Below are 12,427 nucleotides of genomic sequence, written 5' to 3' on the forward strand. Positions count from 1 at the left end.
TTTTTGATTTGTGATATGGTGACCCTGGATCCAGTTTCCCTGGGTCTCTCTGTGCTGTATGATTGCTGCCGACTTGAAATAAATTGTCAACTTATGTTTCGAAGCCTTTTTCCAGCTTTTAAAATCTAGTCAGTACCAGGGGTTAAGACTTTGGCCTTTGGCCGGGTAGTCAGCCTTCCGCCGGCCTGGGTCATTGGAATTGCTCTAGTGTGCTTCCAGCGGTTCGGCTGGCGTGATTCAGGCAATCTGGCTAAAAGGTCAGATTTTGTCATTCTGGAAGTAGTTTCGTAAAGAGAACAGCCTCTAAGTTACACAGTGAGTTGCCACAGCAAACTAGCACATGTGTTTAACAAGCTAACGATAATTGACACATTTGGGCCTTTGATCGTGCAGCTACAAAGCTTCTCTAGCAAGATCAAAGCTACAAACCTGTCAATCATCGTTAACTTTAAGTCGCAAACAAGCTGGCCAGTTTGGCTGCACTGCTTAGCAGGACGTAGGGTGAGAGGCTGTGGCACTGTATGAGCATGAAGCAGACAAACATAGATATATTATTTTAGTTAAAAACCCGATCCTCTGAAACGTGCCGCGATTGGTCCAATTTACGATCGGATCGGGACATTCCTAGCCCATAAATCAACCTCCCGTATCCTGAAATTTCTTTGATAACAAGAGGCAATATTTTCCCATTGAGGCGTGTTGTACCTTAAAAATTCCCTATGTAAAGACATTCGTGAGTAGTGGTACCACTGTATGTTAAAGTGAATGTTCGACTTTGAGTCAAGATTGCAAGAGTGGGTCAGAAAAACTGATTTTGTGCCATCATGCTACAGCAAGACCACCCACAACCTTAAAATTCCAAGCAACAACGAAGCACAAAGAAAAATAATAAACTAAAATCTTAAAACACACTCCTCAATGCATGCTGGGTAAACGCAGCTCCCCTACAGACCTGGGCGGGCGTGGCTTCCACACTGCCAGGGCTCGTGTCCGCCTCCTTAACCTCCATCTTTGTTGCCATAGCGATAAGATAATGGAGATAGCAGGGGCGCGAAAAAAGTAAAACAAAATGGATGATGGGAAAAGCCATTTACGGTATGTATGGATAGATGAAATCTATCTACACTTTCGCTTTTAAAAAGGCGCAAACAAGGCATTTTTTGGTCCACTACAGCATAACAGGCAACATAATAAGTAAATTACTGTACTTGTGCACATGATTACAGAACAATTATAATCTGCAAAGGCAACAATAAAAATTTTAGCGAATGCGCTTCGTTTAGAAGGCAATTTTTAGTTATGTACAAATATTTTTCAGATTTACTCTTTGCAAGGAGATTGCTTGCAGAAATAAAAATCTAATTTTTATGAACGTTTTATGCCCTGAACGTTCATATTCATCAAGTGGAATTTAATTTGAATAAAAAAATAAAATAAAAAAACCGTTGGCAGAAGGCAGCGAATGAGTTAATCGCTTAATTTAAAAAAAAAAAAAAAAAAATTACGTTTGACAATAAATAAATACGCAGACTCTTATTCTATTTTTTGTAATACCGGTAATTCAAAAAAGTCAAATATATTTTCTATGAACATTTTAAATTATTTATTTTTAGTGAACAAAATAAAATGACTATTTTTAATTTGATTCATTTTATATTAGAAACATTTCCTGTAAAACGATAATATATTTTATACTAACATTTTAAACGTATTATATACTTCTTTTATGAACTCAATATACTCACTATTTTTAAAAACATATCTATTTGATATTTGTAATAATTTACAAAACATTTTTCAGTGAAATAAATTTTCATTCAAATTCGATTTTTTAAACTGTGAATTAAAATCTTTACTACTTTACTATTACTTAACTGTAAAATCTTTTTACAGTTTTACAGTGCCAAAACTGCACTGCGGGACGTGATTGACGGTGATAGACGTCTCATGGATTGAAAAATGAATTGGATGTCCATCCCCGTCCATGGCAGACAATAATTTAAATGGGGGAAAGGCAGCGGGACACTATTGTTTGTGGAAATTTAGTACTACTTCTATAATACATGCTTGATAACTTCATATTTTTTGTTACAATTCTTTGCTTCTGATTCTCCTCTTTCTACTAGAGTTGTCCGGTATTATCAGGTAGCCGATAAAAGCATTTAAAAATGATATCGGATAACATTGACATCGGTTTTTCATTATCAGTTTTGGGCCAATATGCATGTTGCCTTCAAAGTGAATGTAGAAACCTTCTGGCTTTATACAAGGGCTGGTCACAGCTTAGCACAGCAGTAGCCATGTGCCGATTACCGGTTTCAAAGTATACCGTGATATGAAAACATCACGGTTTGAAAAACGCAAAATTTTCTGTCATATCGTCCCTACGGTATTAGCTATTTTTTATGTCCCAAAAATGCAGCCCACACCAGACTCCTTTTGTGAAACGTGTCAGGTGCTGCTTGATACTGTAAGTTGTGTTTTCTCATCTTGACTATGCCATGTTGTTTTAGCCTTCATAGGTCTGTGATGAGTGATTATCACACACTAAACTAACTTGTAGAGTTAGCATAGCATTCGCATTAGCATTTAGCGCGGTGACTCGGTGTCTTCTTAAACTCACTTGGAAAACATTTTACGTACAGTTCGTGGCGTTTAGATGAGTTTAATTGCAAATAATGTGCTGTTTTCCTGCTGAGTGTGTTTTATCATCATGAAAATGGTGATGTCCTTGTCAGGGTTGGGCATCGTTTCAAACGATTCCGGTTCCGATTACGATTCCACGTTTCGATTTCGGTTCCGAACGAATCTCGATTCCGATTCTTTTAAGAGGCAGGGTAAAAAAAGGCACGGCCCAAAAAAATTGCATTGTTTGTATTAAATTCTTAACTTCTCGATGATGTTTTAAATTATATGAACTTCTCACAGGGCTAATTTTAACTTGTATATAAATATCAGTCTGTGATTTTTTACCACTCGGTGGTCAGGGCATCGAAACATGGAATCGAAATTTAAAAATTCGAACGATTCCAGGAGCATCGGAGTGATAGAACCAGTTCCCATCGATGCTCGACGCCCAACCCTAGTCCTTGTAAACTCTACAGCAGAGGTGCCCAAGTCCGGTCCTCGAGAGCCCCTATTCAGCTTGTTTTCCATGTTTCTCTCCTCCAACACACCTGAATCAAATAATACGGATCATTCTCAGGCTCCTGCAGCGCTTGCTGATGAGCTGATCATTTGATTCAGGTGTGTTAAAGGAGGGAGACATGGAAAACAAGCCGGATCGGGGCTCTCGAGGACCGGACTTGGGCACCCCTCCTCTACAGTTATGTGGTCGTCTGTCATGTTCATTCGAAATTGTTGGAAACCTTTTATTTATTTATTTATGGACTAAAACTTTTGAAGTTTAAAGACGAAAACATTTTGAAATGACTAAAATATGACTAAGACTAATAAGTATTTTCGTCCAAAAGACTAAGACGAAAATTTAAATGGCTGTCAAGAAAAAAAACTACATTGTACTTATGTTCCAATTAGTTGTAGCAAGTATTCATTCATTCATTCATTTTCCATATGTTTTGAAAACTAAGTCCTGTTTAATGGAATTAAAACCTTTTTTTTTTTAACCTAGATATCTCAAAGTAACACATTTTAGAGCTGGAGCTGCAATACCGTGATACCGTGAAACCGTGTTATTTTGGCTTACGCTTATCAAACCGTCAGAATCTCATAACGGCACATGCCTACGCAGCAGTTTTGCTTGATGACCATTAGATGTCTCCAGGAATTTGGTATGTGAGCATTATCATTATTAAAGCATCACAATACAACTAGCCATTATATGTTAAGTGAACAACCGCCGATATCGGTATTGGTTTGATATCGGTATGGGATTTTTGGAATTGGACAATCTCGGGATATCGCTCATCGGTTAAAAAGTCATTACCGGACAACTCAACTTTTTACTATTATATCCTATTCTCTTTCTACATTAAAATATTCTACATTTAGCCTAAAGTATTATCAACTATCAAGTGGTGTGGACAGTGAAAGGGAAGTGGAAAAAGATGAAAAAATATTGTAAAGTATTGGGGTCACTAATAAAAGGGCATTTGAAAAAGAAAATTAAGTAAGTAAAGTCTCTAAGCGGCAGGATCGCACATCTCCTGCATCCTCGTGTGGCGCCTGATGCATGATGGCGTATCCTCGAGAAGTGAGGTCGCCATTTTGTCAGGACGCTCCCGACCCGCGACGCCCCGCCGATTGGAGACCAGCTTTTCCAGGTAGCACAAGGTTAGCCCGAGAGGTGCGGCCAAAATTAAAGCTAGCACCATGGAGCGGCTAGCGGTGAACATGACGGCTAACAGGAAGGCTACTAAGAGGCATGGCAATAGAAGCGGGGAAGGCTTGGCGAGGCTAAGCTGGACGGATCGAACTAAGGAGCGGGAATGGAGCGTCGAGGCTAGGGAGGAGACATCGCCGAAGATTGACGGCAAAGGACGGGAATGGTAAGGGAAGTCAACCAGAGGCAAACACGGTTGCACGCTTGTAAATCTGGCCTGAAGCTGAGACAACCTTGACACTATGGCGTCTTTAAATCGACGTAATCTTGCTACGGTGGCGCTTGAAGCGACGCTTCTTGCTGTTGTGATGGTAAAAATCTTCGCTCTGATAGCCGAACTGTACGCTAGCGCGGACAGCCTTTCCGTCGCAGCCCAAAACGGCTTCATGTTCTTTTCCAGGACGGAGCGAAAGCTAAACACGAGAAATACGTATCTAACCACGTCCTTCAGCGAGCGCCACCTGCCGCTTCGATCTTCCCGGTCACCCTCTTCCGAAGCCGGAATTTCCAAATTCGGAGTCTGAGGGCGACGCGTTAGCGGGGAAGACGGCGGCGTCTGTTCCTTTGCTAGCGCTTCGACATCCTGGTCGACGCTTAACGCAACCGCTTCGCTGTCGTCCGCGGCGAGGTCGCCATCCTCAGAGATGTTGGAGAGGCCGCGCTCCAGTTCGGAAATGGAATCGAGTGACGGTGCGATGGAGGAGAGAGACGATAATGAGGAGAAAGAAAGAGGGAACATGAAGATGGACTGGAAGTTGGTTAAAAAAAGCGTGAAAAAGTGACATTTGGAGAAAATTGTGTCCGAAATAAGCATGCGAGAGTGTCGACAAGAGTGAAGGGGAAAAACAGAGAGGGGAAAAGAGACAACATTAGTGAACCACAACAGTACAAAAAAAGGTTAAACATGAGCACAGTAGGGTAGATCAGTGCATAGTAAGACAGAAGTCAAGCTTCCTTCCAAATGGACAAATTATTCTTGCAGTGCCACTAGGTATGGTTACATGGACCTTTTTATATAGATTAAAAGCCTGGTCGGAATAAAAATGCTTCATGTACACCCCCCCGTCGCAATATTCTAACCCGATCCAGCATATTCCGATCAAGATTCTATTCCAAACAAGAGGGGTGGTTTGTGCTGAATGATAACCCGATCAGCGCGCATGAAAAGACTTTATTCCAAAATTCTGGAACAAACCGTCCTCTCTACCATTAGCCTACTTTTGTAAAGTCTTCTACCATTGTAAACATCTGTTCAAAATAACCATTTTCATCACATTTCTGTGGTACTTTTTTGCTCTGGCAACTTTCTGTGTTGAGAGTGTGTGTGTGTGTGTGTATAATGTGTAAATAATGATACGAGTCATACACATGTCTGTGTAGGCCGAGTTATGCTTCTGCGGCAGACCTACGCCGTCAAGGCAGACCCGTTTTATGACCCTCCGCCGTAGCCTGACGTGCACTTCCACATATTCCTGACTGGGCGTCATGTCAACGCGTGGTGACGTGACGCAAATGGACTGTGATTGGTCCGCTCAGACTGCTGTTTCCGGTTCAGCGCGAAATCACCGCCATTTTTAAACATTGTTGTGCTACACGCCGACGAGAGTATCATCGAAGAGGTCCGTACGAACGACAACCTCTACAATGTCTCGTCAAGACATTATAAAGATTGCCAATTGGCAAAGAATTTGTGAAAGCGGTGACACAGTTGGCCAAAAACTGCCAGTTTTTATCACTTTATATAGTATTTTTGGTTGGCGCACTTTATCATTTATTGTGTACATACCCTAATTTTCGGACTATAAGCCGCTACTTTTTCCCCTCATTTTAAATCCTGCGGCTTATAGTCCAGTGTGGCTTATTTGTTGATTTATTTGGGTTCATAGGTAACACTTTATTTAACAGCGGCATCATAAGACTGTCATAAGAACATCATAATTATGACATGACACTATCATGGGCATTACTGAATGCTTATAACAGATGTCAATATGTGTCATGTGGCATATTATGTCACTAAATCCATTTATGTCCGGCTCAGATCTTTTACGTCCATTCAAAAGTGAGATAATTTGCTGGATGACACTAACCGACATCTATTATAAGCATTCATTAATGCTTATGACAGTGTCATGTAAAAATTATGACTCTTATGACAGTATTATAGCACCACCATCCAAGAAAATGTTACCAAATACCATAACTAGCAATTAATGAAACAACTGGAACAGTAACTGAAGAAATAATTAGCACAGAACATGACTATTATTTACATCTGTAGCGCCGCCATGCATACTAGGAGGAACGTTGGATGACAACAGTGTTGAGAGCAGGTGGCAGCAGAAGCTGACTGTCTACCCCAAGGAAGCAGTGATGGCCAAATGAAGCCTTTAGTGACAATAAGGCTTTGCAGCCAATTGGTTCAAAGCTTAATGGTGGTTCATTTGGTCTCATGACAGTTTTATGGTGCCATTGTCAAATGAAGTGTTACCAGTTAATATCTTTTAGTGTAAATATCCCATAATACAATGAGGATGACTGCGGCTTATAGTCCAGTGTGGCTTATCTATGAACAAATGCCGTTTTCATGTCAAATTTGGTGGCTGGCGGCTTATCGTCAGGTGCGCCTTATAGTCCAGAAATTACGGTATGTGTCTTGTGAGTCTGTGACTAATTTACGTTTTACACTTGAAGTATAGGAAGAATAAAGCACAAGTTTGGTGTCAAAAGAGTTGTTTTGATGTTCAATTTTCAACAACACAGTTCACACACTTGAGACATCATCACTGATTGAGAGTGCCTCGGTGCTTTTATGTAAACGTGTTTACCATCAAGGCTTCCAACGCAGTTTGGGAAGTTCCATAGCTGCCAGAAATCTGCTATGGCTTCCCACTGGCTGGTTGTATTACACGGCAAAGAAATCGGACAAAACGCTGGACAACGCAGCTTGCTGGCTTCCACCCGATGCTAGAATTCGTAAACTGCCAGTCTCAGTGCGGCATCAACAGTCGGACAGACCACTTCCGCAACTGTCTTCTACGTCGCCTGCGCCTCAACATTGGTTGTTCAATGTTGATGAGCTGAAGATCCACATTCAAGCGTTCCATCTCTGTTGGCATTGTTGTGTAACCGGAGGAAAACTAGAGGAAGTCGACAAGAGTCCCCCAAAACCGCACAAACAAAACGCGACAACCCTCTAGTGGCTTGGCGGTGAATTACAAAGCAACGTGTTCCCTTGCCGCAGAAGTATCGAATGCTCATTGACGCCGTAGGGTCTACAGTGTCACTACGCTGTCACCACAACACAGAAGCATAACTCAGGCTTTCCTCTCGCTCTCCATTAATATTCAACTAATTAATATTAATAGTAGTAGTTGTATGTGTTTACATAAAATCAATTTATTCATACATTGTTTAAGTCCACTTCTATATTACCAAGGGTTCTTGTTCAAATGTTGAGCAACTTGAGCTGTGACTTCAGTCTATAAGTTTTATTTATTTCAATTATATTTGTTTATTTCACCAATTTAATTTTTGTTATTTTATTCATTTATTTTGTCATTATATTCATGTTGATGTTCAAATTTACAAATATGTTGTGAAAAAAAAACTTCATACATCTCAAAATAACACATTTTAGAGCTATAATTGCAATACCGTGATACTGTGTAATTGCGGTATTTTGGCTTAAGTTTATCATACCGTAATAATGGCGCATGCCTAGTTATCAGTATATGCATTTTTGTTATTCCCGGATGCTAGTAGAAGCCGAACACGTGGAAGACAGGGTAGGTGCAATTTGAGCAAGACTAAACTAGTAGGTAGGCTGATTGAACACTCTAAATTATCCATAGGTGTGAGTGTGTGCATGAATGGTTGTGTGTCTCCTTGTGCCCTGCGATTGGCTGGCAACCAATTCAGGGTGTCCCCTGCCTACTGCCCGAAGTTAGCTGGGATAGGCTCCAGCACCTCCGCGACCCTCGTGAGGAATAAGCGGCATGGAAAATGAATGAATGAATGAATAAACTAGTCTGTATGGGGGATGAACACATTGCTGGAGATATGATTAAAGATCTTAACAATTTGGAAGACTTGATAGTGGAAAAATGGAAAAAAATACACAAAATAACGCTAACGTTTATAGTCTAAATGGACCGACCGATTTTTGACACAGAAGTCAGTCCTCTTCTACTATATTTTCTGGTTTATCTGGTAATGCTGCCTTCACATGCTGTGGGAAAGATGAGCCTTACCAATTTGGCAATTACGGGTACGTTCTGTTCATGTGGTTTTGTTGTCCTAGCAAAAAGACAGCGAACATGGACTTCATTTTGGTTTGTTGCGTGGGAAAAAAAATGTTTTAGACCTATTAATTCATCTACAACAGCAAGAAGAGAATGCATCAAAATACAAACGGTAAGTTTTTGTTTAGAACTAAACATTTTTACTAGGGCTGTCAAAATTATCGCCTTAACGGGCGGTAATTAATTTTTTAAATTAATCACGTAAAAATATTTGACGCATTTAACGCACATGCCCCGCTCAAACAGATTCAAATGACAGCACAGTGTAATGTCCGCTTGTTACTAGTGTTTTTTTGTGTTTTGACGCCCTCTGCTGGCGCTTGGGTGCGATTGATTTTATGGGTTTCAGCACCATGAAAATTGTGTAATTACTGACATCAACAATGGTGAGCTACTAGTTTATTTTTTGATAGAAAATTTTACAAATTTTATTAAACAAAAACATTAAGAGGGATTTTAATATAAAATTTCTATAATTTGTACTAACATTTATCTTTTAAGAACTACAAGTCTTTCTATCCATGGATCGCTTTAACAGAATGTTAATAATGTTAATGCCATCTTGTTGATTTATTGTTATAGTAAACAAATACAGTACTTATGTACCATATGTTGAATGTATATATATCTGTCTTGTGTCTTATCTTTCCATTCCAACAATAATTTACAGAAAAATATGGCATATTTTAGAGATGGTTTGAATTGTGATAAATTACAATTAATTAATTTTTAAGCTGTAATTAACTCAATTAAAAAATTTTAAACGTTTGACAGCCCTAATTTTTACGAATGTTTACACTAATTTATTATGCTGGTGTAAAAAAAAAAGTGCAAATTGACGCTAAATTGTCTTTAAAAACTTAAGCTTATTACCCTATTTACCATAACTACGACAATACATGAACGCAGAATCAATCTGCGCAAGTCAAAATGATTTGTTCCTTCTGACATTCTGATACATGAACACGCAAGACCTAATCGGATCAATATTTTTATTGTCCATGAAGACAGTGCATCCGAATATAACTGAATCCAAACGCTGATCGGATTAAAGAAATTTTGTCCAGGTCATCATACCCACTGATGGAGATTGCTGACAAGTTTAAATAAGGCAATGTGGAATCAAAATTACATCCAGTACATGGTTGGAAACCAGACTTCTGTCAAAAAGAGGTAACCGCTGAAGAAAAATCCTTTAATAGAAGTCAATTGCTGGGGAAAAAAAGTGCTGCGTGTCAGGGTTAAGAAGAAATAAAAGGTTAAAAGTGAGTAAAAAGGGAAGGTGGTTAAACAGGATGCATGCAGAACCAATATGGACCACGTATTTACTGTGAACATTAATTGCGCGTAAACTAAACTTTATCGTGACAATTGTGTAAGAACTTATTTGTCTTACACATATATTGCAGTCAACCTAATAAAAGAATAAAACCAAGCAACTTTCACAGCTCTCGGCCAAATAAAAGGTTACCCCGTGACAAAAGCGATAACGCAAATCTCTACTTCTTTATGATGAACCTGCAGCGTAATATAAGCCAAAAACACACCTTGGAGTCAGAGTGGAGATCCAGGTGGGGGTCGTGTCCATTCTCAGTGGTGTCCCGGGCCTCTGTTATGCTTATCATTGGTGCTGAATGAGACAAAACAATCAATAGATTAATACAAAACAATGATTTCTACATATTAAGCAAATTCTCATGCTGGAATTCTCTGTTTAGAACATTAGAAGTTGTCCCCCTAGTGGCTTATATCGAGGTGGGTAGTAACGCGGTACATTTAAATGTACTTCTAAGAGTGGTTTTACTACCATGCTTTTTACTTTTTACTTGAGTAGATTTGTGAAGAAACGCTACTCTTACTCTGCTACTTTGGGCTACACTAGTTGTTTTGCCGACGTGCAGGCAACACCTCCAACATGATTTCATCCGTCACTTTACACAAAATGTAAGCTAAGTAAATGCTGTCATGAATGTTTCCCATTATATGGGAGTTCCAGTGTGTTTAGTATGTCTAGCGGTCGTAAAACAAATACTATAACGTATGCTTCTTAAGCAGTGGCCAAGCTGAGCACAAAACCAGAACCAGGGAGAATGAAAAATTACAAAATCTAGTTAGACTTCATCATTGCTGAAAAGATATTTGATTATTCTTATTTAACTTCTTACAACGTTGAGTGAATTTCTTTTTTATATTTTCATATAGCTATATTATTTTATTGATTTATTTATTATTGACTTTGTATCTTTGGGTCTGCTGTTTAAAATACTGACATGTTTGTGAAAGACCGGATACTTTTGTTAATATATACTTCATATGCAGGGGTGAAAGTGGGCCTGAACGGTCAGGAACGCAGTTACGGTATAAGATTGAGGGCCAGAACGCTGTTCCTGTATACGGTGCTTTGATTCCGAAAATATGACGGCAACTGTCAAAACACTATGTAAAAAAAGCTGCCACACATGCATTTCATCTCCAAGAAGAAAACAATCTACCAACATCAGATTTACATACACAAGTGTGAACAACAAGCATTATAAATTGCTTGCGTAGCATAATCCGTTTCCACCTATATATATTTTTTTTTTTATTCCACGGACGGCATGGAGGTTTCCCCAGCTGCTGCAGTTATCAGAGTCTGATGATGACGAGTCATGTCAATGTGCGGACGCAGGCAGCAAAGCAAAACGCCTGGACTCATTTATCCGTTCAATTGGCCGACATACTGACGTGTGATCACCAGACATAGTTAGCTCTGATTGGTTCAAATGTGCATGTTTTCTGAAACAGAAAAAAAGGGCAATGCAACAGAAAATGGACCAAATCTTTCAGAGCAAGGAAAGAGTTGAGGAGTCTTATTTATCATATTTAGTTATATTTGCTCTGATGGGGAGGTTCAGAACATCTTAGCTGTCAATTCCTACTTTAGTCTTATATTTGTTCATTTATCTTAGGCTAGTTATTCATTTCCTTATGATTTAAAAAAAGTAAATACTTGCACGATCTTCAAAATATATTCCATTTCACTCTGCATAATATAAGCAACTTATACAAACTTATTTTTCTTAATGTAGGTTACTTATATCCTTATAAAAAAACAACAAAAAGTAAATGTTTACATTATCTTCAATTTTAATATACTGTACATCCTATGTTGTTTAGTTAAAATTGAGAGTTGGCATTTAGTATGTGAGTAAATGAGGGAAAATAAAAATTAGGAGATGGAGGTCGGGGTTATACACAGTGTTGTTAATAACGGCGTTAGAATATAACGGCGTTACTAACGGCGTTATTTTTTTCAGTAGTGGGTAATCTAATTAATTACTTTTCTCATCTTGGCAACGCCGTTACCGTTACTGAGGGCGGAAAGGCATGCGTTACTATGCGTTACTATATTGGTCGAAAAGTCTGAGGGAGACGGACTCACCGAGACGACAGAGCAGAGCAGGCAAGAAAGTTGTGACGCCGAGCAAACGCGATGCTAGGTAGCTCCAATAATACATGTTGTAGCCGATAGCCTACAAACTACGCCCGCATGTTATGGTAGATATGGTAGACATGGTAGATATCACATGTACTGTATATAGATATAACTAGATGCAAAATGACAGACATGGCACTAAATGCGTTAGTAGACAGCCGCCATCTTGAAGCAGTAGACTTTTTAGGACGGCTCTGTTGTAGAGAACCTTCCTAGCGAACCTAAGTAACTTTTTATATAAAATACTTCTAAATCTGCAAAATCTTGACTTGAATCTATCTTTAAATTATGAAACAGTTTTAA

General features: G+C 39.1%; 1 protein-coding gene across 13 annotated transcripts in view; it reads right to left on the reverse strand.

The window, feature by feature from the left end:
* The window catches only part of epb41l2 (erythrocyte membrane protein band 4.1 like 2), a 105,656-nt gene that overhangs the window by 23,811 nt on the left and 69,418 nt on the right, over positions 1-12,427 (reverse strand). For 9 of the 13 annotated variants that reach the window (XM_057823028.1, XM_057823033.1, XM_057823032.1 and 6 more), the window contains exons 14-15: positions 10,194-10,276; positions 953-1,009 (exon numbers count right to left, since the gene is read on the reverse strand). In XM_057823028.1, coding sequence (XP_057679011.1) covers positions 953-1,009; positions 10,194-10,276 — 140 coding nt within the window. Of the gene's footprint in view, positions 1-952; positions 1,010-3,266; positions 5,091-10,193; positions 10,277-12,427 lie in introns of those variants that run through there. The other 4 variants (XM_057823029.1, XM_057823034.1, XM_057823036.1 and 1 more) reach the window with 2 other exon arrangements.

The sequence above is a fragment of the Corythoichthys intestinalis genome, chromosome 19 (genome assembly GCF_030265065.1).
Source record: "Corythoichthys intestinalis isolate RoL2023-P3 chromosome 19, ASM3026506v1, whole genome shotgun sequence".
NCBI lineage: Eukaryota > Metazoa > Chordata > Actinopteri > Syngnathiformes > Syngnathidae > Corythoichthys > Corythoichthys intestinalis.